This window comes from Erinaceus europaeus, chromosome 10 (assembly GCF_950295315.1).
Source record: "Erinaceus europaeus chromosome 10, mEriEur2.1, whole genome shotgun sequence".
Classification (NCBI taxonomy): domain Eukaryota; kingdom Metazoa; phylum Chordata; class Mammalia; order Eulipotyphla; family Erinaceidae; genus Erinaceus; species Erinaceus europaeus.
In genome coordinates, this window is record NC_080171.1 from 72,156,583 (window position 1) to 72,183,560 (window position 26,978).

Sequence of the window (26,978 nt, forward strand, 5' to 3'; positions counted from 1 at the left end):
GGTGTGTACACTTGTATATGGGGTGGGGTGGGGTGAGTTTCATTTGGAACTCTGAATATTCTGTATCTGGGTATCTTGTCTTCTTCCTGACCTTGAGGAAATTCTTGGTTATTGTTTCTTCAAATAAGAACTCTGCCTCTTTCTCTCTTTTCCTTCTGGACTCCCCCCACCCCATATGAAAATATTATCCCTTAATTCTCTTATGTTATCTGCATTTATTAAAATTCTTTTACCTTTTTTGCTGCTTTTATTTTTTTGTAGCTTCCATTACCTTGTCCTCACACTCACTTCTTTGACTTTTGTCATTTTGCTGTTGAGACTTTCTTGCATTTCTTTTAGTTCAGCTACTATATTTTTTAGCTCTATGAATTACTTGAAGTTTCCTGATATCCTTCCTGCCTTTGTTGAAATTCTTTTTTGTTGATAGACTCCTCATTTCAGTGAGTGAGAATCATTAGATTGTATTTTTTTCCCCACCCAAACTTTTGTCTCAATTCCTTTATCTTTTTACTGTATCTTCTCCCCTATGAGTGCCTAGTTGTATCAATAGTTATGAATGTAGCAGCAATAGCTGTAGCACTGAGTATGGGTGGCAATCAAAGATTGAAGGGGAGGAAGTTCTGACAGTGGTTATAGCATCAGGGTAGAGTGGGCTGTGGCAACAACTATGGGCTTGAGGTCACATGTCCTTAGTGGCTTCATACACTGAGTTCAAGCTGAAACTTATAGTTACATGTACCCAGAAGCCACTACATAGATTAGGCTGCACAGACCTGGAGGAAGAGTGGGGGACCTATATACTAGGACAAGTCTAGTAGGAAACTAAGTCCTCAGTCACACCTGGTGATAGAGCACATTATCCAAGGCAGACAGGAAACAGAATGTGCCCAGCTGTGGGCTGGCAAGGAAACATAGCAGTCAGTCAGGCGTCCTTGCTAGCTAGTGATATTTTGGGAGTTGTGTGGGGATGCTTGCTGGTTATAGGGAGTGTGGTTTGCCTGCTAACAGGCTGGTGTGGGCTGACTGGGTTAGGTCTGTGTGTCTGCCAGGAGTAAGCAGTCTTGATCAAGGTCTATCAGCTGTTAGCTAGCAGTTATTTTTTAGGGCTGAGGGTAGTACCCAGGAATGTGTCCACGGGGTCTGCTACTATGGAGAGTGACTCCCAATATGTCATCTATCAGTGCTACTATCAGGAAAATTATAAGAAGTCACCAAAATGGCACCTACAGATAATTCTAACCTCTTTTATAACCTATAGTTTTTTAAAAAAATATTTGCTATTAGTAGTATTTTACAGGATTATAAGATTATAATTTATAGTTCCAAACCTACCACTGAAGTTCTCTATCCTCACCCTCCCACCTCCCAAAGTTAACCATTGTAGTTCTCACAGGTCTTACAAATAGTTTGCTTGCTTCTAGTTTTGTTTTTTCCTGGGAAGTTCATGCCTATCAGTTCTCTAGATTCCAAATTTGAGTGAAACCACCTGACAGTTGTCATTCATCTCTTTACTTATCTTGCTAAGCATAATCACCTCCAATTCCATCCATTTTGTCCCAAAGGAACAGTATCATCTTTTTTGGTTGCAGAGTAGTCTTCTATGGAATATATATCCCATAACTTTTTTCTATCCAGTCATCTGTTGATTTAAGCTGTTTCCATTGTTTGGCTAGTGTGAATAATGCAGCTATGAACATGTTGTAAGTATAGGATCTTAGGAACAAGGTAGCAAGAGTTAACCGTTACCCTCTACCTTTTTCCCAAACTCAAGTTCCATACCTTAGAAACCTCTTTCTGACTGTGGATTGCTGTTGTGTGATATGGTTTCTTTCTTGGTGACTCTTCTTCACCTAAATGTTGTCCTTTTGTACCTTGCTATAAAAGCTGTTTAAAATTTCTGGTCAGTTTCTGTGTATATTGACCTAAGTGTTGGATTAGCTTTGCTGTGATCACAGGAGGTAAACACAAGTTCTCTCTCATCTTGGCTCAAGAGAAACAGAATTTTTTTTCATTCTAATTCTTATTAGATAGGATAGAGAAAATTGAGAGAAGACAAAGAGATAGAGAGAGGGAAAGAAAGAAAGACATATACCTTCACTCCTGCTTTACTGCTTGTGAAGCATCTCCCCCTGCAGGTGGGGAGCTTGAACCCGAGTTCTTGAGCTTAATAGTAACTGGGTGCGCTACTGCTGGGCCCCCAAGAAACAGTTCTTAAATGTCAGCTTGTGTATAGTGCTGGAATTTATAGTCTTTTCAGTTCCAAAATGTATTCAGCCCACAATAACTTGTGACTGTATGATCAGGTCTGTTTATTACACTTGGCGTATTGTCACACATTTAGTTCTGAAACATGATATGATATTCTTTTTTGTAGCTTCCCTCTTCAAAGGTATCATTTATACATAAGATGATGGAAAACTTCACCATCTTATGGTTGGATAAAGACCCATTGAAGATACATGGGACTAGCTACCTATACTTTTTCATATCCTAATACCCAGGCCAATGACTTGCATTCAGTAGATGCTCAAGAAGCTATTGCTGAACAAATGAGTCACCCATCCTCCTCTCTCTGATTCTTGGACCATTTGCCCTGTAGGAAATAGGCTCTGCTATCAGCTTGCTTTTTTTTTGTCATTAGTTGCCTTCAATTTCAGAGACATGACAAGTGTAACACATTGTTGAGTCATGATTTTTTCCCCCACTTTGGTGATTTCACAGAAATGCTATTTCTTCATGAAAGACTCTACTTACGAACCATTTGATATGATTTTATTACTTGTCCCTCTTCTTGAGCAGTGGTTAATCTTCAAAAATAAGTTCATAATTACTATTACTTGAGTTAATTAAGCACTGTTACTTTGAGCAGTAAATGTCATGAGATGCTCAGAATGGAACTTGTGGGTGGTGGTGATTTTGACTCTTCCAAACAGATCAGACTGCCTTGTGTTTTAATTACTTCTTTTAATATATATTCTCTGACAAACCCACAAGAGAAAACAAAAAGATAGTGGTGAGGTAGATGAGTCTGCTTAGAGTTGAATTCCAGGTAGGCTTCCTGCTAGCTGTATAAATAGGGCAAATAATTATATCTGTAGGTTTTAATATCCTCATCTGTAAAATGAGGATAAGACTGTAAAACTTAGAGTTCTAGTGGGAATTAAAGGAGACACCACACATGCACGCGCGCACGCACACACACACACACACACACACACACACACACACACACACATACACATTGATGACCTATCTCTGTTTCATGGCATATAGCTAGTGTTCAATAAGTATTAGTTACATGGACATAAACGTGATGGTAGTGAACTGGGCAGTGGTGTGCTCAATTGAGCACAAAGGTTACTGTGTGCAAGGACCAGAGTTTAAGCTCCCAGTCCCACCTGCAGTGGGGAAGCTTCATGAGCACATGAGCAGTAAAGCAGTGCTTCAGGTGTCACTCTCTCCTATCCTTTATCCCTCCCTCCACTCTCAATTTTTTCTTTGTTCTGTCAACTTAAAAAAAAAAAAAAAGAAAGAAAGAAAAGTAAAAAAATAGCTGCTAGCAATGTCAGATTTGTTGTGCAGGCACGGAGCCCCAGTAATAACCCTGGTAGCAATATGTCTGTCTATCTACACTTGATAGTAATAGTGTCAGGTGGAAATCATTTTAGACCCTAATGGAGACTTCATTTTCTGGGTACTGAATTAAGATACATTTATTCTGTGCACAGATGATGCCTGTTATTCCCTCTGGCAGTCCCATAGTGTCCTTCTGTAGACTCTTTCCCTGCCTGACTCCTGAGTAGAGACTCATCTCTGACTTTTAGCTCCAGATGGTCCCACTTGTTTTAGATGGTCCTACATGTTTTCTAAAACACTTTTATTTACTTATTTAATTACTTACTTATTATTTAATAAATTATGATGGTGCCAGGGACTGAACTTGGGACCTTAGAGCCTCAGGCATAAAACCACTTGCCTTATTTTGAGAAGCACCCTGTATGTCTACTGTGCATCTCTTTTTAGCTGACTTCCAGGTCCCTGGTCAGAACCAAGGAAAGTTTCCCGTCACATCATGTGAACACTATGGGGAAATTGTTCTCTCCAAGTGAGGAATGTTCTTTTGCTTCTCCTCTCTCTCCTCTAGCCTTCCTGGTATAGGGTGTTATGCAAGTCCCTTGTCTTTAGGAACCTCACACAAGCAGGAGAGAGTCTGTTTACTCAATTCTCAGCTTCAACCTCATGCCCCAACACGTCACTCGTGTTTCCTCCACCTTCAGGGACATTGGGGTGGGGAGGAGACAAGGTTGCCCTGTCTACATTCATTTTATTTCCCTTTCCTCTCAAGAAGTCCTTGTTCCACCTCTCCAGCTTGCAACACTATGTCTGGTTTGAAGTATGGCCTTACAGTGATTAAAACAACAACAACTGGTTTGTAAGCGTTTCCTTCAGCTCTGTGCTTGCTCCATATTGAAGCAGCACAAATCAAGAATCTGTGGCATTTGTTTTGCTGGTCCACTGGGGAGACCTCCTCAACTGATGGCCCTGAGTCATAGTTCACTGGAAATGAGCACCCTAGAGCTGCCAATCTTAGTATGTTTCACACAAATCAACTCAGTCTTGGTGGCTGTATTACATCTTGAAGGCTCTAGTCCCTAGGTCTCTGGGTTTCACAGACAGGGAAATGTATTTGTTTAATTGCCACTATTTTATTTACCAATTAAAAACTGTTTTTGAATTTCTTTCTATTTTGATCATTTTCTTTGTCCCCTCTTCAACTGTGGAAGGATGTAATTAAAAAGCCAAAAAGGCCCAGGCCTTTCAGAGCGATTATGTTTAGTGGTAGGAAAGCCCAGCAGATTGCCCTCAGTTTGCTCACTTAAGTACAGAGAAAAGTGTCTTTCTTCTCAGCACCCATCACCCCAGCAGTGATTGGAAATAACTGCCTTGGAGTGTTTAAGCCACCAAGTCTGCTTTGCTGTGGGCTGTGATTATACACGAAGTACCTTTCAGAAGCAACTGATAGGATAACTCCGGCCAAAGGAAACTCTGCACTTAAATACTCAGGCAGGCAGGCAGGGAGGAGTGTTGAGTTTGCCAGAGTTTCTGGAAAATTGCCTCCGATTGCTACTTCGCCGTTGTTGAGCAAACACAGCCTCAGAGAGAGCTTTTGCAGGAAAAATCATAAAAGTTCAGCAAAGCCATGTGATTTCATTTTGGATCTCCTTAGGATTCCTCATCAAGATGCAATTAAGCCCAGAAAAAATTCTGCCTTGGGGTGTGATTTTAATTACTCATCCTGTTATGACTTGACTTTCCATGCTGAGTTCCTCTCTTCCTTTCTGTATCACTGCTCCTGTGTTTGACAGCTTCTCCAGGGGCAGCTAGATTCAGTTTGCTGTGTGTTCAGAGTGCAACACTTCTGAGTTCAGAGGAAGGATGAGGCAAGCACTGACTACTTACTCTAGAAGCGTCTGACAACAGTGTGGGAATTTTTTGTCTTTTCCCCTCCCCTCTAGCCTCAGTTTTATGACCCAGTGGAGCCTGTGGACTTTGAAGGACTTCTGATGACACACCTCAACAGACTGGATGTGGAGCTGACTCAGGAGCTGGGAGACTTCAGTGAAGATGACTTGGATGTGGTCTTCACACCCAAGGAATGTCGGACTTTGCAGCCCTCACTACCAGAAGAAGGGTAAATCACTTTTTAAAACAATATAGATGGGATTGTGACAAGCTTACCTGTTACTGGTATGGGGAGGGGACATGCCCTAATTCTAGAATTTTATTTATTTATTTATCTATTTCATTTTGTTGCCCTTGTTGTTTTATTGTTGTAGTTATTGTTGTTGTTGTTATTGATGTTGTTGTTGTTGGATAGGACAGAGAAATGGAGAGAGGAGGGGAAGACAGGGGGAGAGAAAGATAAGACACCTTCAGACTTGCTTCACCACTTGTGTAGCAACTCCCCTGAAGATGGGGAGCCAGGGGCTCCTCTGGGATCCTTACACTGGTCCTTGTACTTTGCGCCATGTGTGCTTAACCTGCTGTACTACTGCCTAACTCCCAACTTTTTTTTATTATTTTAAAAATATTTTACTCACTTATTTATTGTATAAAAATAGATCAATCAAGAGAGGAGGGAGAGAAAGAGAAATAGATAGATAGATAGATAGATAAAGAGAGAGAGAGAGAGAGAGAGAGAGGGAGAGAGAGAGACTTGCAGCAGTGCTTCACCACTCATGAAGCTTCCCCCCTGCAGGTGGGGATGAGAGCTTGAACCTGGGCTTTTGTGCATTGTAACATGTGCATCCACTCCTGTCCCCCCCGGACTTCTTTTTAAAAAATAATTATTTTTGGGCTGTGACTGCTGGTGAGGCAGTTGACGATGGTCAAAGTTGTGCCTTTCTCTACCCGTGTACAAAAATAATTATTTTGATCCATTAAGATGCATAGGACAGGGCCGGGGAGATATCACTACTAGTAGTACAAGACTTTCATACCTGAGGGACCAGAGGTCCCAAGTTCAATTCCAAAACTTGGGAAGTCAGAATTGAGAAGTGCTCTGGTAAGAAATTGCACAGGAAAACCATATGGTACTATTATGCACACATAGATAGTTTTTAAATTGGTTTGATCAGACATTCTGAAAAGCCTTGTAGGGAACTAAACCAGATAAAGTGGTGTAGTGGAATAAAATAGAATGTTCAAGAATAGGTGAAGAATACAGACTTTGGAGTCAGACTGACTGGATGGCAGTTCATCAATCTTAGGTGAGTTATGTGACTTCAGAAAGCCTCAGTTTCTCCTTTTATAAAAAATATCCAGATTTTTTATTATCATCTTTTCTTTCTTTCTTTCTTTCTTTCTTTCTTTCTTTCTTTCTTTCTCTTCTCTCTCTCCCTTTCTGTCTTTCTCTCTCTCTTCCTTTCTGTTTTTCTCTCTCTCTTCCTTTCTGTCTTTCTTTCTTTTTTGCCTCATCTGCTATCTCTGAGGCTTGGTGCCGGTACTACAAATCCACTGCTCCTGGGAGCTATTTTTTCCATTTTTTTGGTTGTTGTTATTGTTGGTGGATAGGACAGAGAGAAACTGAGGGAGAAGGGGGAGACAGAGAGGGAGAGAAAGAGAAAGAGAAAGAGAAAGAGAAAGAGAAAGAGAAAGAGAAAGAGAAAGAGAAAGAGAAAGAGAAAGAAAGGCACCTGCAGACCTGCTTCACCACTTGTGAAGCGATCCCCTTGTAGGTGGGGAGCCAGGGGCCTGAACCCATTTCCTTGTTGGGGACCTTGCACTTCACACTATTTGCACCAAATAGTGTGCCACCCCCCCATAATCATCATTGAAATGATTCCATTCAGATGGTATTTACTGGATCAAGTCACAAATATAACTTCAGCTTACTTATTTATATTTTAATTCATTATTATTATTGCTTTATGGATTTCATAATAATCAACAAGACTGTAGGACAAGAAGGGTACATAATTCCCACCACCAGAGTTCTGTGTCTCATCCCCTCCATTGGAAGATTTCCTGTTCTTTATCCTTCTGGGTGCATGAACCTATAGGATCATAATGGGGTACAGAAGGTAGAAGGCTTGGCTTCTGTAAATTGCTTTTCTGATGCACATGGCCATTGGCAGGTTGAGCCATACTCCAAGATTGTTTCTATCTTTCCCTAGTGGGACAGAGGTCTGGAGAGGTGAGGTTCTAGGGTACATTGGTAAGGTCATCTGTTGAATGAAGTCAGGTTGACGTCATGGTAGCATCTGCAACTTGGTGGTTGAAAAATCCTTTAGATATAAAGCAGAACAAATTGTTCATTGATTAGGAACCTAAAGGTAAAAATATTAGCAGATGAGATTTGGGGTCTCCATTTTGGAAAAGGCTAGTAGTTCTATTTTAGGTATATTCTAAGGGTATTATTATTATTATTTTTTGCCAGAGCACTGCTAAGCTCTGCCTAATGGTGGTGCTAGCGATTGAACCTGGAACTTTGGAGCCTCAGGTATGAAAGTCATTTTGCATCATCATCATGCTATTTCCTCAGCCCTTCAACTCACTTTTATTGAGCATCTGCTGTGTGTTGCATACTGGCATAAATAGATGAGTGAGACAATGTCCCCCCCCCCCTTTGAATAAAGTTTTGTAAAAAAAAAAATACAGGGAAAAATGAGGTAGCTCTATAGTGTGTATATATGAATAGCTTTATAGAACTTGAGCCCCTTGAGTGAGTGAATAAGTCTATGTTTGTAGGGGTGGGAATTAGCTCTTGGTACCAAACAATGGAATTTTATCCATTGATAAATGAAACCCCTGTTACTTCCATAGTATAAGATGCAACATATTTTGAAGGTTTAGAAAAGACTAATAAACTAATATTTTTATTCATTTTCAAACTGAAATTAAGGTTTGTGCTGCTCCTAAGCCTTCTTTATTAGTTATTTAATATTGGTTTATAATACTGATTTACACAGAGTTCTGTGTTACCGCTCCCTCCATTGGAAACTGCAGTAGTTCTCCCAAGGTCACAGATATGTATTGTCATATATATATATATATATATATATATATATATATATATATATATATATATGTTTTTTCCTATTTTTTTCTGTGGTTCTGCCTTCTATACTTTTCTAAGTCACACTCCTATTGCTACTTCTGAGAGTCTTTCCTTTTTTTCTCATCTCTCTCTGGGTCTTGGGACCTTGGTAGGATTGGAGTTCAGAGCCCTCTGGTCATCTTTCTCTAACATTGCTCCCCCCAAAAAACATTTTAAAATTTAAAAAATTATCTTTATTTATTTACTGGATAGAAACAGTCAGGAATGAAGTATTGGATAGAGACATCCAGGAATCAAGAAGGAAGAGTATGATAGAGAGATAGAGAGACATCTTCAAAACTGCTTCACCACTCTCAAAGCTTTCCCTCTGCTGGTGGGGACCAGGGGCTCGAACCCAGTTCCTTGCAGACTGTAATGTGCTCTCAACCAGGTGTGCTGCTGCCCAACTCCCTCCTCCCCCACCCCACCCCACAGCACCAGACATTTTAAACCTTCCCATCTTCCATTAAAAAAAAATCTAGGAAAGGAGGCCAGGAAGCACAAATCCTGTTTTCATTACTCTGCGAGTCCTACTTTGGATTTCATTTTATCACATTTTCAAGAAGATTAAATGACAGTGATATGGTATAATTATAACCCTTGGCTCTCTTGTTTAGATAATTCTCACTCAAATGGGAAAACTGATCATATTCTTAATTCTGACACATTGAAAACATTCATTTCCCAGGGAGCAAAAAGGGTTGTGATGCTTTAGAAATATTATCCTTACCATCAGTCCATTATTTTTTTCTTCCAGGTGTGACTTTAGCATATGTAAAATTCATTTATTTTACCTTTGGTGAGAATCATTTGATTTTATTTCTTTGTGTAAGATTTTATTGTCCTTAAGTGAGGTCAGCTTCTTAGGGGAAGTGTTGAAGTGCAATAAATGTAAAAGCAGGAGGATTTTAGTACTTTGAATTTTGATAGAAGAGGTAGTTGTACCTACAACGACCCTGGGTCCATACTCCAAGAGGGATAGAGAATGGGAAAGCTATCAGGGGAGGGGATGGGATATGGAGATCCAGGTGGTGGGAATTTTGTGCAACTGTAACCCTCTTATCTTATGGTTTTGTTAATGTCTCCTTTCTTAAATAAATAAAAAAGATAACACTAAAATAAAAAAGGAAGAGGTAGTTGTCTCAGTTATAATATTGTCTTGTCATCAGATTTGTAGCTAGTACATTACCTGTCTGATAAGTTTGGGACAACTTCTACTATTTTAGTTGTTGCCAGGATGACTTCTGTTCAGGAAGGTGCCACTATCATATTCAAAATAAACAACAGATTCCAGTTGAACCCCTTATGCCTAGCGCATAAGTTTATGCTGAGCTGTGATGGTGTGGTAGGTATATGCCTGAATTCCACAGGTAAACTGCCTGGTTTGACTTTTTGCCCAGATCATTTTCTGGGAAACTTTGAGCAACATTCTTATCTTATTCTTCTGTAAACAGAGAATAACACTGGTCTCACCCCTATGAGGATAAGTGAAATAAATTGAATTAATACATATAATGTGGGTGAATCAGTGCCTAGAACACAGTAGTATGATTTATCACAAGACACTCTTCTAAGCACTGTATAAGCTAATTTATTTAATCTTCCTTAGATCTGTCTTAAGGAGACACTTTTTTTTGATTTTTTATTTATAAAAAGGAAACATTGACAAAACCATAGGATAAGAGGGGTACAACTTCGCACAATTCCCACCACCAGAACTCTGTATCCCATCCCCTCCCCTGATAGTTTTCCCATTCTTTAACCCTCTGGGAGTATGGACCCAAAGTCATTGAGGGATACAGAAGGTGGAAGGTCTGGCTTCTGTAATTGCTTCCCCACTGAACATGGGTGTTGACAGGTCGATCCATACTCCCAGCCTGTCTCTTTCCCTAGTGGGGAAGGACTCTGGGGAAGCAGAGCTCCAGGACACATTGGTGGGGTTGTCTGTTCAGGGAAGTCTGGTTAGCATCATGCTAGCATCTGGAACCTGGTGGTTGACAAGAGGGTTAACATACAAAGCCAAACAAATTGCTGACCAATCATGGACCTAAGGGCTGGAATATTGCAGATGAAGAGTTGGGGGGTCCTCCATTTTGTAGGTAACTAGTAGGCATATTTTAGTTAAATTCCAAAGGACCTATACTAGTTTGTTTTGTTTTTTGTTTTTTGTTTTTCCTTTTTCTTTTTGCCCCTGAGCCTGAATTCTGATACAGGTGTATCCAAGTTATTGTCTGGGGAGATGATGTCATGGCTTGAAAAAAGACCAGAAAGAGAGTAGCTCCCTAATATGGGAAAGGGGTATAAATATTGTTGACTGTAAACCCTCTCAATTTGATGTGATATGGGGCCCATAATTAGCTTAGGAGCCTATGTGACCTCTGTATCCCTCTGGATCTGAGCTCACATTCTGTGGTCATGAGTAGGAACATTCCATGCTGCCTCAATATTGACCCATCTTCCTCAGGTGTAGCATAGAGTATGTTGTCCATTCTCCCTTTGGAGGATGGAGCATTCTCTACCATTGTTGATCCAAGTTTTGGGCAAGGTCCTATGGGGGCTCACAAAGGGGTCTGTTTTGTTTTTCCTGATAGAAATGACCGGTAACAATGGAGAGAGAGATTTATTTGAGGTCTAGGCCCATCAAGTCTTTTTGGGAATCTCAAGACTCCCCAGTTAGGGCCCCACCTGATGGAATGGCCTGATAGTGACTAAAGAGTCATCATTAAAGTATGCCAGTCTCTTGCCTTTATTCAGCTTTTGCAGTCCTTGCTTTGCTAAGGTTAGCTTTGGAGTGAGTGAGAGAACTGCAGTAGAAGTAGGTGAGGAGGGTATCTAAGTCTAAGTAGACACTATTTCATTATGAACTTGATACTGACTCACTACAGACTATTGTGTATTTTTGCTTTCAGGTATATATTTTGCCCTAATTTATGGATACATGTGAACATATGCTCTATCTCATGGGACCTGTTCTATATCTAGGTTTTGGGACTTTGTTAGGACGTGAACCTCCTGGAATGGAATTAGAGAATACCATGAAACGAAAGGTCTCACCCAAGTAATGAGGGTGAAGGGTTGACATTCCAAGCCTGACGTCTCTGGACACAATCTGAAATGCAGCATGCTGAGGTGGTACTCGTTGCATTGATTAGGCTGGGATCAGCAGATGCAGTATCATTTCGTATGACTTGAGAGAAGCATGCAGGAAAGTGAGCCCCACCCTAGAGCTTCCAGGACTGGGGGAAATATAGGCTCTACAGTGGAAGTGGGAGGTTCCTGCTGTCTTAGGGTTTAAGAAGACAATAGCTAGTTATTGCTATAACCACATTGTTTGGCAATTGGGTTAACTTTGAAATATCCCTTTGTCAGGATTTGCTGTATCATACACACTTTCACCGTATTTTATGTCCTTTGACATTATTTATATATAGCTGTGCCACCGGTTGTTTCTGTCCTCCCTGGACTGCTTTATTATTATTATTATTATTATTAATCTTTATTTATTGATTGGGTAGAGACAGCCAAAATTGAGAGAAAGGGAGAGATAGAGAGGAACAGCAACAGGGAGACACCTACATCTCTGCTTCACCACTTGTGAAGCTTTCCCCTTGCAAGTAGGGTCTGGGGGCTTGAACCTGGGTCCTTGCACATTGTAACGTGTGTTCAAGTTGGTGCGCCATCACCTGCCCCCCCAGCTCTCCCATTTCTTTTTTTTTAAATTTTTATTTATTTTCCCTTTTGTTGCCCTTGTCATCTTTTTGTTGTTGTTATTGTTATTGATGTCATCATTGTTGGATAGGACAGAGAGAAATGGAGAGAGGAGGGGAAGACAGGGAGGAGAAGAGAAAGATAGACACCTGCAGACCTGCTTCACTTCCTGTGAAGCGACTCCCCTGCAGGTGGGGAGCTGGGGGCTCGAACCAGGATCCTTATGCCGGTCCTTACGCTTTGTGCCATGTGTGCTTAACCCGCTGAGCTACCACCCGACTCCCTAGCTCTCCCATTTTTTTTTTATTTAAGAAAGGAGACATTAACAAAACCGTAGGATAGGAGGGGTACAACTCCACACAATTCTCACCACCCAATCTCCATATCCCATCCCCTCCCCTGATAGCTTTCCCATTCTCTATCCCTCTGGGAGCATGGACCCAGGAGGGTCATTGTGGATTGCAGAAGGTGGAAGGTCTGGCTTCTGTAATTGCTTCCCCGCTGAACATGAGCATTGACTGGTCGATCCATACTCCCAGTCTGCCTCTCTCTTTCCCTAGTAGGGTGGGGCTCTGGGGGAAGCGGAGCTCCAGGACACATTCGTAGGGTCTTCAGTCTAGGGAAGCCTGGCCTGCAATCCTGGTGGCTGAAAAGAGAGTTAATATACAAAGCCAAACAAATTGTTGAACAGTCATGGACCCAAATGTTGGAATAGTGGAGTGGAAGTGTTAGGGGGGTACTCACTGCAAACTCTAGTGTACTTCTGCTTTCAGGTATATATTTTGCCCTAGTTCATGTGAGCTCTCCCATTTCTATATACAAGAAGATGAAAACAGTTAAGGCCTATTTACTTCTAGTGTCATCTCATTTGTATAAACAATAAAAGCTATTGCTTCTGTGGGAAATTATTTTTGATTTGTCAAATCATCAGATTCGCCAAATTGCTTTTTCTGATTTCAAGACTCTGAAGCACTTGTTTGTAAAATAATTTTTATTATTCATGACTTAAAAGACCCTGAAACATGTGAAAAGTGTCTCTCTTGACACACTTTTTTGGGTGGGAGATGTTTAACAAATGGGAGGTTTATCACATCACACTTTATTTAGGTATATAAAAACTGTGGCAGCAGAATAGGCAAAGGGGCAGTGAGCAGCTACTTATGATGGCCGAGAGCTAGGAGTCTTTAAGCTAGTTACCAGCATCCAGCTACATGTGTTCTGGTTCAGGGAAGCATCATGGCCGGCCCCGGGGAGAAGGCGAGCAGGCGGTGGAGCAGCAGAAACCTCTTGACACACTTCTATGCAGCAATGGCAGAAAACAGTGCCTGCCAACCCTTCAAAGTATGAGACAACTGTGCTTCTTGGATTTCAAAAAATAAGGCATGCACATGTCCTAACAAGGCTATACTTGAGAAAAAAAAATCTGCCTAAATCTCCCCTGTGAGAAATTAGTATTTGTACTGATTTTTCTTGTTTTGTACCTGTCTTTTAGTGGAATGTCTTCAGGGATAGGTGTCATTTAACATAATTCTCTGTAATAAAGAAAAGCCACAAGGCAGAAAATATGACATGTCTGTCTCATCAAAGTCAAGGTGTTGTTAGTGCAGGAGTAGACACTTGAGTAAGAATACTCTTTGCATGCTCATTGGACTTGGGTTTGAAGTCATGCTGCTGTATTGTATAATTCCTCAAAATTATCCTGTTATTTTCACCCACTAACATGTCTTTGTTTCATTTTTTGCTTCATTAGGGTTGAACTGGACCCTCACGTCAGAGACTGTGTTCAGACCTATATTCGCGAATGGCTGATTGTGAATCAGAAGTAAGTTCCATTTTGTCTATCTACACACACACACACACACACACACACAGAAATTTCTAATTAACAGACTTAAAATTTTTTATCAGTAATTTAATAATGATTAACAAGATTGTTAGATAACATTGGTACAATTCCAAACAGTTCCCACCACCAGAGTTCCCTGTTCCAGTCCCTCCATTGGAAACTTCCCTATTCTTTATCCCTCTGGGAGTATGGACCAAAATTCTTTATGGGGTTTAATAGACTTTTTTCATTTTTAAAATTTTTTATTTATAAAATGGAAATATTGACAAGACTATAGGATAAGAGGGATACATTTCCACACAATGCCCACCCCCAGAGCTCCATATCTAATCCCTTCCCTTGATAGCTTTCATATTCTTTAACTCACTGGGAGTATGGACCCAGGATCATTATGGGGTGTAGAAGGTGGAAAGTCTGGCTTCTGTACTTGCTTCCCTGATGAACATGGACATTGGCAGGTCGATCCATACTCCCAGCCTCTGTCTCTCTTTTTCTAGTAGGGCAGGGATCTGGGGAGGCTTTTATCTATTTACTCACTTTTAGATATTTGTATTTATTTACTTTTATTATTGGATAGAGACAAAGAAGTTGAGTGGGAAGGGGGAGATTGAGATGGAGAGGCACCTGCAGCCCTGCTTCACCACTCATGAAGCTTTCTTCCTGCAGGTGGGGACCAGGGACTTGAACCTGGGTCCTTGCTCACTGTAATGTGTGCACTTAACCAGATGCGCCACCACCTGGTCCCAGGTTTAATAGACTTTTAAACAACAGTTATGCTTTGCATAAAAGTCGAGTTGAAAGCACTGAGAGCCCTCCCATAGCTTCCAGCTACCCAAGACTTTTCGCAGTTAGTAACCTCTTGAGGGATTTGTTTGTATATGTCCTGAATGACTATGGATATTGATTTTTCAGCTTACTGATAAATTTTAACAATTTGTATATATAAAATTAGTGAATAATTAGGATTCACTATGCCTTGAGTCACTCCCTGGTTCAAACACCTTCTGAGGTTCCCTACTGCTGACTATATATATATAAAATAGCAACTACCTAGGGGCTGGGCGGTAGTACAACAGGTTAAGCACACATAGCACAAAGTGAAGGACCAGCGTAAGGAACTGATTCTGGTTTGAGCCCCCCCGCTCCCCACACTTGCAGGGGGGTCGCTTCACAAGTGGTGAAGCAGGTCTGCAGATGTCTATCTTTCTCTCCTCTCTGTCTTCCCCTCTTTTTTCAATTTCTCTCTGTCCTATTCAACAACAATGACAGGCAATGATGAACAACAAGGGCAACAAAAGGGCAAAGGATGGCTTCTGATTCGTTGTGCAGGCACTGAGCCCCAGAGATAACCCAGGAGGTTAAAAAATAAAAAGCAACTACCCCTGCTTGCCCGCCTTCCTCCCTCTCTTCTATTTTATTTTATTTTTTATTTTAATGAGAGATACACTGAGAGAAAGATACAGAAAAGAGACAAGAGTTCTGCTCAGCTCTCGTTTATGGCAGTGCTGGGTGTTGAACCTGGGACCTCAGAGCCTGGGCAGGAAAGGCTTTTGTAGAATCAGTATGTTGCCTTCCCAGCCCTCTGGGTTGCTTTTCAAGGGCATTAGTAATCTGACTCCACTCTCTACTGAGGCTTATTTCCCGTAACTACTCAGGGTTTTTTCCTTTCTTCTGGGTCTCATTCCTCTTCCTCACTAGATCACCTGGTAACCGGCTCACTTCTACCAAGGTGTAGACCTTGGCTTTTGCTTTTTCCCTTCCCTCCCTTCATTGTGTACCAACTCAACCTGGGGACCAAAAAAAAAAAAAAAAATCCCTATGCTCTACCCAGCTCCAACACACACTCTCTCTCTCTCTCTCTCTCTCTCTCTCTCTCTCTCCCTCCTACTTTTACTGTCATCATAATTCTTCTTTGTTCCTCCTCCATCTCATCACTGGTTGTATATTTTGCTTTCCTTTTTTTTTTTTTTTGGTCACCAGAGTTATTGCTGGGGCTTTGTGCCTACACAACTTTACCATTTCATGTGGCCATTTTTTAAATAGATAATAAAAGATGGAAAGAGAGGGGAAGGTGTGAGGGGAGAGCGACAGAGTGAAGGAGAGATAACCTGTAGTACTTCTTCACTGCTTGTGGAGCTACCAAATGCAGGTGGTAATGTGTGTGCTCCAGATTAATACTGGATAAATTGCCACTTGGTCCCTCTCTTCCTTTTGTCCCCCAAGTAATATACCACTATATGACTTTGTAAGTTTATTTTCCTATTCAACTACCAGAGGAGAAAGATACATTTTGTACTTAAATAGCTGGACCAGGTGGTGGCATACACAGTTGAGTGCTCATGTTACCATGTGCAAGGACCCGGGTTCAAGCCCTTGGTCCCTATTTGCAAGGTAAGGTGAAGCAGTGCTGCAAATGTCTTTCTCCCTTTTCTGTCCTAGCAAATAAAAATAAATAGAAAAGTTAAAAAAAAAAAAAGAGCCTTTCTTTTCTTGCTTGCTTTCATTTAGTGAATTCCTTGGAGAAAAACAATTGATTTGAAACTAGACTTCATATTGAAAGATAACATTTAAATTTGTGACCAAGAAATAAATTACTAAGCTCCCTAAGGTTCTTCTTCTCTCTTGGGTGAATCAAACATTCTGTGACATTGTTATAAGCTTTTAGTCTCCGTACCACTACCTTGGAGAGCCTTCTCTCCCTCTCTTCCTGAGAAACATTTACAGTGAGAGAGAGAGAGAGAGAGAGAGAGAGTGTGTGTGTGTGTGTATGTGTGTGAGAGAGAGAGAGAGAGCTGGTATGCTCGGGGTTGGGTCTATAGATTGGCAGTATATGCCACTAGTGAACCTTTGTTAAGACACAGTTGAGGGAATCGGGCTGTAGCGCAGCGGGTTAAGCGCAGGTGGCGCAAAGCACAAGGACCGGCATAAGGATCCTGGTTTGAACCCCGGCTCCCCACCTGCAGGGGAGTTGCTTCACAGGCGGTGAAGCAGGTCTGCAGGTGTTTATCTTTCTCTCCTCCTCTCTGTCTTCCCCTCCTCTCTCCATTTCTCTCTGTCCTATACAACAACAATAATAACTACAACAATAAAACAACAAGGGCAACAAAAGGGAATAAATAAAAAATTTTTTAAAAAAATTTTAAAAAAAGACATAGTTGAAAATTCCAATTTCCTCATCTCCTCTTTACTCCAGTAAGAATTATAACTCTAGCAGATAAATGATGAAAGACTTTGGGGATTGAGTACTATCCAGCTCCTCAAGTGTGCCACAGGGTTTGTGTTGATATTTTTGGACTAATGTCAGTATGCAGACTAGGTTTTAGTAGCTGAGAAAGAGAAAGGATTGCTTGTAAAAAAGTAACTAAAAGAAAAGTAGATGCTAATACATCATCAATTTTAGTGTAAGTGGAAAATGAAGTTTACCAAGCAGTCAAATAAGATTGGGTTTCGCTGGCAATAAATCATGGATTTCAGAACAAGTTATTCTCAGGCTTTTAAATGTTGTAGTTAGAGATCCTTTCTGGATGCTAAGGTTCAAAAAGAATCCACGATGGAATACTGTATAGAAAGTTCCATTTTATTACATTTGGTTTGTATTTTCTAATTGGAGCACTACTTTTTCTTTTCTTTTTATTTTTTTATTTATAAAATGGATATATAGACAAGACCATAGGATAAGAGGGGTGCAATTCCACACAATTCCCACCACCAGAACTCCCCACCCTATTCCTCCCTTGAAAGCTTTCCTATTCTTTATCCCTCTGGGAGTATACTTTTTCATCGTTCGTCTCAATTTTCAATGGAATAGACCTCCCCCCTTCTTTTCTTTGTAAAAACTTAAAGGAAAAAGGTATTCTCTTTAGAAAACTCTTTGTATAAATTTTAGAGACTATAGAGTCAAAGAGAAAATAAAAATTCCCTATTTCACTATTACAGATAGCTTCTATTACATCATGTATCATGTTTCTTTAAATACATAGTTGTATAAAAATGGATTATACTATAGCACTCTTTTGACATATACTTTTCATTTTTTTTTGCAATGCCAGCACGACAAACCTACTGCTCTTGGTGGTCATTTTTTTTCCATTTTATTGGATAGGGCAGAGAGAAATTGAGTGAGGGGAGGGTAGGGTTGAGAGAGAAGGGTGAGAGGGAGAGAGAGACACCTGCAGACCTGCTTCATGGCTTGTGAAGCATTCCCTTGCAGGTGGGAAGCGGGGGCTTGAACTGGATCCTTGCATGGGTCTTTGCTCTTAGTACTAAGTGCGGTGTGCTACCACCTGGCACCTTCAGAAATATACTTTTTAAATACTTACAGTAAATGGCAGTTATTTCCCTTTGCCATTAAATTTCTCTCTCAACACAAATTTTAATGGTTGCATTTTATATTTATACCAAAATTCAATTAGCAAATTTCAATATTTAGGTGATTTCCGTTTTGCAGTTACACTCAAATTCAGCTACATAACATTGTTATGATGATGCATGTATATGTTTTTTTCCTCTTTTAAATTAATTTCTCTAAGAGGAATTTCTGTCTAAGGGTGTACACAATCAAATATGTCAGAAATATTAATAATACATAGATGAATAGTGAAGAATATTGACTTTTATAATAAATTTGCAGTTGTATTTGTAGAATGTCTTATTTGCACTTTCTTTGATTATTATATTAGATCTATTTTTTCATAAATTTGTTTTCAATTTTTATTTATTTTCACATTGTTCTTTTTTAAAATTGTATTTATTAATGAGAAAGATAGAAGAAAGAAAGAAAAAAAAACCAGACATCAGTCTGGTACATATGATACTAGGGCTTGAACTCAGGACCTCATGCTTTGGAGTCCAGTCAGTGCTTTACCTACTGTGCCATCTCCCAGACTACTTCTCATTATTCTTATCCATAAAATTTGTACATCTCTTTTGATCTATTTATCTGGGCATGTTTATGTACAGGACTGCTTTTATTTGTTTATTTTCCTCTTTGTCTATCACATATTGCAAATTTCTTCCTCAGTATAGTCTTTATATTTTCAAATCTTTCTTTTTTTCTTCCTTTCTCCTTTTCTCTTTCTCTCTCTCTCTCCCTCTCCCTCCCTCCCTCCCTCCCTCCCTCCCTTTCTTTCTTTCCTTATTTCTTTCCTTCTTTCCTTCTTCTTTCTTCCCGCCAGAGTTATCGCTGGGGCTCGGTGCCTGCACTATGAATCCACTGCTCCTAGAGGCCATTTTTCCCATTTTTGTTGCCCTTGTTAACAAGCCTGTGTTGTTGTTATTATTGTTACAGCAGTTGTTGTTGTTGGATAGAACAGAGAGAAATCAAGAGAGAGGGGGAAGACAGAGGGGGGGAGGGAAAGATAGACACCTGCAGACCTGCTTCACCACTTGTGAAGCGACCCCTCTGCAGATGGGGAGCTGGGGCTCCAACCAGGATCCTTCCTCTGGTCCTTGAGCTTTGCTCCATGTGCACTTATCCCACTACACTACCACCCAGCCCCCTTCCTCCTTTTTTTAAAACTTTCTTTATTACTATATTTATTTACTGGATAGAGACAGCCAGAAATCAAGAGAAAGGGGGTCATAGTGAAAGACAAGTACAGAAAGATACCTGCAGCCCTGCTTCACCACTCATGAACTCATGAAGATTTCTGGAGACTGGGGGCTTGAACCTGGATCCTTGCACACTGTAACATGTGCATTCAACTAGGTGTACCACCACCCAGCCCCAAGTTATTCTTTCTTGACATTCAGAATTACTATTGACATCAAACCTTTATCTGTAATTTCCTTATGTTTCTAATTTTGTACACAAATTTCTTGGTTGCTGCTTCTGTTCCAGTGTGTCTCTCTACTTGGTTCATGTATTCCATAAGAACAGTGACTACTACTATATTTATTCTATTCAAGATTTTTATTTTCTGTAATAAAATGCAACAATATTAGTTTTCACTTGATGTTTGGCAGCATTCTGCGTCTGGAGAATGCTGCTGACCCAGTTGTCTGCACATTTGTGTAATCATCCAGTTTCTTTCTTGGAAATTAGCTCATGAAGAGATAGAAGTATGCAATTTAGAACTCATTATTTCTGGCAGGTTTTTGCTAGCACTTCATCAGTAAAAGCACCTTTTACTCCCTCAATATCTTGTTACTTCAGTAATCTGTGTCTGATCCTCCGGCATAAATTTTATGCTTCTTAGTCCATACTCCCAGGAATAATTCTGTCTCTGTGTGGATCTATAAAACTTTACTGCCAGCACTCATGTTCATCAGAGAAGCAGTTACAGAAGTCAGACCTTCCACCTTCTGTACCCCACGATGATCCTGGGTCTATACTCCAGAGGGATAAAGGGAAAGCTATCAAGGGAAGGGATCAGAGTTCTAGGGGTGGGAATTGTGTGGAAATGTACCCCTCTTATCTCTTAATCTTCAGTTGTATTTCTTTCTTTATTTATTTCTTCATTAATTCAGGAGAGGAAGGAAGAGAGAATCATAGCATCACTTTGGAATAGAGGATACTGGGGATTGAACTTCATGCCTGAGAATCTAATGCTTTATTCATTGCACCATTTCCCAAGTCACCCTCAGTTGTATTGTATGCATTGTAAAGTGATGTCAGAAAGAGAAAGAGCAGGAAGGTGGTTCTGGTTGTGGTTCACATAAGCAAAACCAGGTGGAACCTGTGAGATCTGGAACCTCAAAAGAGTGAATAATGTTTGTATCTTAAATTTGATGACTAGAAGTCTAGGATAGGGCCAGAGAGATAGTTCACCTCACTAGGAATAGCCTAAACATCACCCAGGTTTGAGTTCCTAGCACCACATACAAAGTGGATATGACACTGAAGGAAGCTCCTCTCTCTCATTCTTATCTGAGTTGAATAAACTGTCCAGGAGCAGTAAAATTATGCACATGTGAGGCCCCAGCTCCAAAAAATAAACAAATAAATAAACAAAACCAAGGTAGTACCTGGCATTAAATAATTATTCATAAAGTGTAAATATGTCTTATTTCAGAGATATTCTGTTGTTTTAAAGAATGGTGATTTCTCATTTTTAAAATTTTTCTTATTATCTTTATTTATTGGATAGAGACAGCCAGAAATTGAGAGGGAAGGGAACATTAGAAAGGCAAAGAGGCAAAGAGACACCTGCAGCACTGCTTCACCACTGACAAAGCTTTCCCCCTGCAGGTGGGAACCAGGTGATCAAACCTGGGCCCTTGCACATTGCAACATGTGTGCTTAACCAGGTACACCACCACCTGACCCCCAAGAATGGTGCTTTCTCTAGAACTGGAGTAAATGGATTGAATTCCTGGCTCTATTACTTATTAGTCATATGATTTAAAGCAAATAACTTTTTTTGTGTGTGTGCCTCAATTTATTTACCAGAAAAATAAATATTTTAGTATTAAAACATACTTTATAAGGAAAAGAACATCTGCAAAGTGCTTCAAAGACTTGTTGACATAGGACATTAATTCAATAAATACTAGCTACAATTTTGGTTTATTAACTTAAATGGCAGAATATGGTTTCATTGTCTTTTCTGAATTGTCAAGTAATTTAACTAGACCAGTTAGTAAAATATTGTATGCAAAAGAAAGAGGCAGTGTTGTTCAAGGTTTCTTTGAGTTTAATGAGCCAATGTAGATTTCACACCATAGCATTCATATTCATGGAATAAAGATAAGATTTGAAAAAATCATGAGATTTATACCTTAGGAATGATCCACTTCAAACTATCCAATATGTTCCTTTCAAGTGAAATAAGATTTCTAAAAGACTTCAGAAAATGTACATGAGTGGTCTGGGAGGTGGTGCAGTGGTAAAGCTTTGGACTGTCAAGCATGAGGTCTGGAGTTTGATCCCAGCAGCACATGTGCCAGAGTAGTGTCTGGTTCTTTCTCTCTCCTCCTATCTTTCTCATAAATAAATAAAATCTTTTAAAAATGTACATGAAAGAAGAAAGCCATAATCTCTGCCCCTTATATTTTAATGTTTCTGTACAGCGTACTCATGTACTTTGCTCTCAAGGGTGATGCTTAATGAAGCCACAGCTGTGAGCATGTCTAACACCCATAACCAGGCAGTCAAACAGTGATTGACCTAGCTCTCTTATTCCATAATTATCTCCTTGCTGATAATACATTTCTAATATATAATCTTTTATGCCCTTGCTATCTGTGATAATGGCTTTGAATCCCACTAAGGGGCAGAGGAGTGAAGTAATGGCCATTCGTGTTCCCTCCTACTCATAGATTTCTTTAGGACATTTGCCATTCAAGTTCTATAATAGAGACTTTTAAATCAGATAAATAGTGCTTCCATGAAGGATAGAGGAAAGTTTTAGATTTTCATTTTAACTTAATATGGAAAATTTATCCACAGTAAAACATAAAATATGTAATCTCTATGCAGCAAAGATGTATTTATCTGGTTGAAATGTTTGCATGTTTTACTAAAATAGGAGGACACTTTGAATGAAGTGTATTCTGTCTATAGAGAGAATTTTATGTCTGTAGCACTTAGTATAGTGTCCTTGTTCTAAAGCAGAATACTTTACACTGTGTCTTTTTTTTTCCCCCCCTACATGTCTTTTGAGAAGAACCATTGCTCTAATAAATGAGAGAGCGCTTGCTTGTTTCACTTTATTTCTCTGTACTTGAATGATCTTGTATAGGTTGGTATTTTCTGGAAATCCTTTGGGTGAAATTAAATATTCTGAGCACAGTTGCCTTTGTCATGATCTTTAAATGAACTAAAGAGTGATTAACTTTAAGAATGTGTTTGATGTCCTGGTGAAGAGTTAAACTCTTAAGTAATTAAACTTGTTTATATACTATTTATTCTTGGTACATTATCCACAGTGACAGTGAAACATTTCATGAGTGTTGTGAGCAACATCATAAAAGTCCTTAGACTTTGTATTTCATCCTGGATGATTAAGGTAATTCTGCAGGAAGGTCATGCTCAAGGAGAGCTGGGGTATCAAGGAATGGGGTATCATCTGTTTTATTACTCTATATTTTACTCCCAGTGAACTGGTAAACAATTAAAATTCAAACACATCAGTGCATATAATTCAGTTACTCCCAAAACACCATAAAGATGTCTCCCTGATCAATAATTGTTTATTATGACATGCATTGGTTGGGCTAACTGTCAAGGTGCTTAGCTGTTTGCTTTCTGAAAGTATGAGAAGCATGCCAGGCTCATCAGCTTATGTAGTTATGGAGAGCAATACAGTTGCAGAGATCACTGAGCCCTGAGCAGCTATTGACCTAATATGCCTTGACCCACAAATCCACAGCCACTAAACAAGATTCAAGTTTCAGGGCTCTTAAAAGCCTTCTTTGACTAGGTCAGAAGTCATCATTCTCTTAGCATTTTCAAAGCATGTTGTTTGTATTCCTCTTGCAAGCTTTTGTCATACTCTCCTTGGCATTCTAATTACTTGTCTAAAATTTTCATTCTTTTTGCTAAATACCTGATTTTTTTTTGTCTCCAGTGTTACTGCTGGGGCTTGGTGCCTGCACCATGAATACACTGCTCCTAGAGGCTAATTTTTCCCTTTTGTTGCCCTTGTTGTCTCTCATTGTTATTATTATTGTTATTGTCATTGCTGTTGTTGTTGGATAGGACAGAGAGAAATGGAGAGAGGAGGGGAAGACGGGAGGAGAGAGAAAGATAGGCACCTGCGGACCTGCTTCACTGCCTGTGAAGTGACCCCCTGCAGGTGGGGACCTTGGGGATCAAACTGGGATCCTTAAGCCGGTCCCTGTGCTTTGTGCCATGTGTGCTTAACCCACTCTACTACCTCCTGGTCCCAATATCTGATTTTTCTCACTAACTGAGGACTTTGCTGAAGACAAAAAGCTCCTGTAGAGCTGAGGTTTTCTTTGCTTCCTCTGTGGTAATTTATACTCAGAAGATATGTTACAAACATTTGTTATGTGGAAGAATTGAATGGAGTCTTAACAAGCAAATATTTATATCCTTATCCTCTAAGAAAAGCATTCTCTGATCCAGTAGATACTTTATTGTCTTTCTGTATAATAAATATTTCTTTCTGAGATTGTGAAGTAGCTCACTTGGATAGTGTATTATTTTACCCTGTATATGATCCAGGTTCAAACCTAGCTCCCACTGCAGTGAAGGAAAGTTGGGTGCTGGGGTCTCTTTCACTGCCTTTCTGTCTTTTTTCTTGGTGCCTCCTTAGCTCCACTGCTCCTGGAGGCCACCTCCCCACCCCTTTCTTCTAGATAGAGGATAACAGAGAGGAAAAGAAGGATAGACAACATAGCCGCATTCCACAGCTTGTGACACCCCCCCCCCCCAGCTTCCATGTGGTTACCTGGGCTGAAATCCAGGTCTTTGCACATTTGTAACATGTATGCTTTACTGGATAAGCCACCTACTAGCCCCTTAATGAATAATGCCAGACATAGGATCCACACACTTCCTCATTTTTAGAAGTAAAAATGTTCTACCTATTATATAAAGGATAAATGAAATGAACATATCAGATAGCTTGTATGTAAATAAGAGGTCAGACTCAACTACTCTAGAAGACATAATGAAATAGCTGTTTCCACTTGCAGAGAGTATCACTGTTAATACAACACCTACACAGGCAGACTGCAACAGGCTTGTTACTTAGATAACTTAAATTCCATTTGCAACATTGTTGTCTGTGAAGTGAGTTTTAAAATGGAGAACTTTTGGTGCAGCTTTGATCACCACAAAGTTTAACTTCCCCTACATTTGCTTTTTAAAATATATTTTTTTTATTTATTGGATAGAAAGACATTGAGAGGAATGGTGGGAGAGACACATATACACACAGAGAGAGAGAGAGAGAGAGAGAGAGAGAGAGAGAGAGAGAGAAGGAAGGACACCTGCAGGGCTGCTTCACCACTCATGAAGCTTTCCCTTGCAGATGGGGACCAGTGGCTTGAACCCAAGTCCTTGCATATTGTAATTTGTGCACTCAACCAGGTGCACCACAACCCCACCTCAAATTTTCCCTACATTTGCATGGTTGTCTTCCAGGTAAATTTAGTGCAAACATACTTAGCATTTGTTTGTAACTTGGAATAGAGGCTTGGCTTACTTATATCCTATTGTTTTACTGACATGAATATGCAGTGGGACATTTTATATTTGTGTTGGGTTGTGAAACCCAGTGTATTGCAGGATGTTAAATGGAGTAACATCCTCCAGTCATTGAAACAATAGAAGATGGAAACACTGATTATCCTCACTAATGCTATAGTGGCAGAAAATTAGAATCCCCAAGTCTGATCTAATCTGTTTCTGGCAGCAGACCTGGAAAGGGAAATCCTAGATTTGATGTGAAGAGGTCCTAGATGTGAATGGGACACATTTAATTAGGACAGAAGTCTAATAATAATAGTAATAAGGAACAGCACTATTCACAATGTTTATTATTTAATCCTTGTAATAGACACATCAGTGATTATTATTTGCGGAGAATTCTACAGGTGGAATCCTAAAATAGGCTCATTTCAGAGATCCTTTGTTGTTTTGAATAAGGAAATAAATTTCTCATGTAAACATATATATAGTTCAACAGAAATAAAGACATTAGAAGACATTAAATTCAACATAGCCATAAAATAAGGGCAATTTACCATGCGTTGGTATTACATTGGATGCTCTTGTCACTGATTCTAACAACAGTAGCTACCGTTTATTTGAGATTCCTTAGGAGACTGAACCCAAGATGGGGTCAAAGAGCATGTTCTTTTCAAAAGTGTGCTATTTAAGAGAAACATATAAGGGAGTGAGGGAAGAATGACAAAAAAGATGTCAACTAAGGATGAAGGATTCATATGCATTCTTGACCTGATCCAGAGCACAAAGTGTTCTAGCAAGATCCCACTGCGAAGTGTTCCCACTTGAAGGCAGGTGACAGGGCCATATTCTGCCGGTGGCCACCACAAATCCAAATTGGAGGGTGGGCTGGGGAGACAGAGTGAGTAATATGAATGTCTCTGGGCATGATGGCCCTGACACACCTTGAAGCTGCAAAATGGATGCTGGGGCTAGTAAAGGGGACCTGGGTGTGGCACTAGCAGCCTGCGCTGACTCTTACTGCCAGGTCAGTACTCCACAGAGGCTACATGTCACCTTGCCTGGGCTCTGACACCTCATGGTGTATGTCTCCAGGTTCTTGTCTTTTTCCTCCTAGGACTGTTTTATGCCTGGCTGCCTTGGGATGGAAACCCTCCTCACACTATGTGTTTCTGAGTCTCCATGCCCAGCAGCCCTTACAAATGAAGGCCCTTCTGGTCCTGTTTGGGTTTCAACTTCCTGTTCTTCCTTAATCACTCATACTCAGAGGCATGCATGCTTATCTTCTTATGGCTTTTTACACCAAATTGTGGGAGTGGAAAGAAAATGAACTATTTTTCTTATTTATTTGTTTGTTTTTGGTAATCTATGAGGCTTCTCCATTTCTGGATGACTTCTTCAAATAGAGTCAGAAAGAGCGATAGAGATAGACACACAGAGAAAGAAAGACAGAGACAGAGATCACAGCGCTGAAACATCCTTTCGTATAGTGTTGACCAGTCTTAAACCTGGGTCGCACACATCACAGAGCAGCTCACTTGGATAATGACCTGCTTTGCCGACCCTATGCATTATTTTCTGACTTTCATGATAGAGCTTCAAAATGAGCATTGCTTTCCTCCATTTCACACTTGAGGAAGCTGTGGCTTAGAAAGATTATGTCACTTGCCAGAGACTGGTAGCCAATACATCAGGAGCCTTTGTTCCCACTCAGACCCTCCAAACTA

The 26,978-nt window shown here is 40.1% G+C and overlaps 1 protein-coding gene across 3 annotated transcripts in view; it reads left to right on the forward strand.

Moving 5' to 3' along the window:
* DOCK8 (dedicator of cytokinesis 8) overlaps positions 1 to 26,978 on the forward strand; it is a 220,581-nt gene that overhangs the window by 11,860 nt on the left and 181,743 nt on the right. For all 3 annotated transcript variants that reach the window (XM_060199742.1, XM_060199743.1, XM_060199744.1), the window contains exons 2-3: positions 5,517 to 5,692; positions 14,058 to 14,129. In XM_060199742.1, coding sequence (XP_060055725.1) covers positions 5,565 to 5,692; positions 14,058 to 14,129 — 200 coding nt within the window. In that variant the 5' untranslated portion in view covers positions 5,517 to 5,564. The remainder of the gene's footprint in view (positions 1 to 5,516; positions 5,693 to 14,057; positions 14,130 to 26,978) is intronic.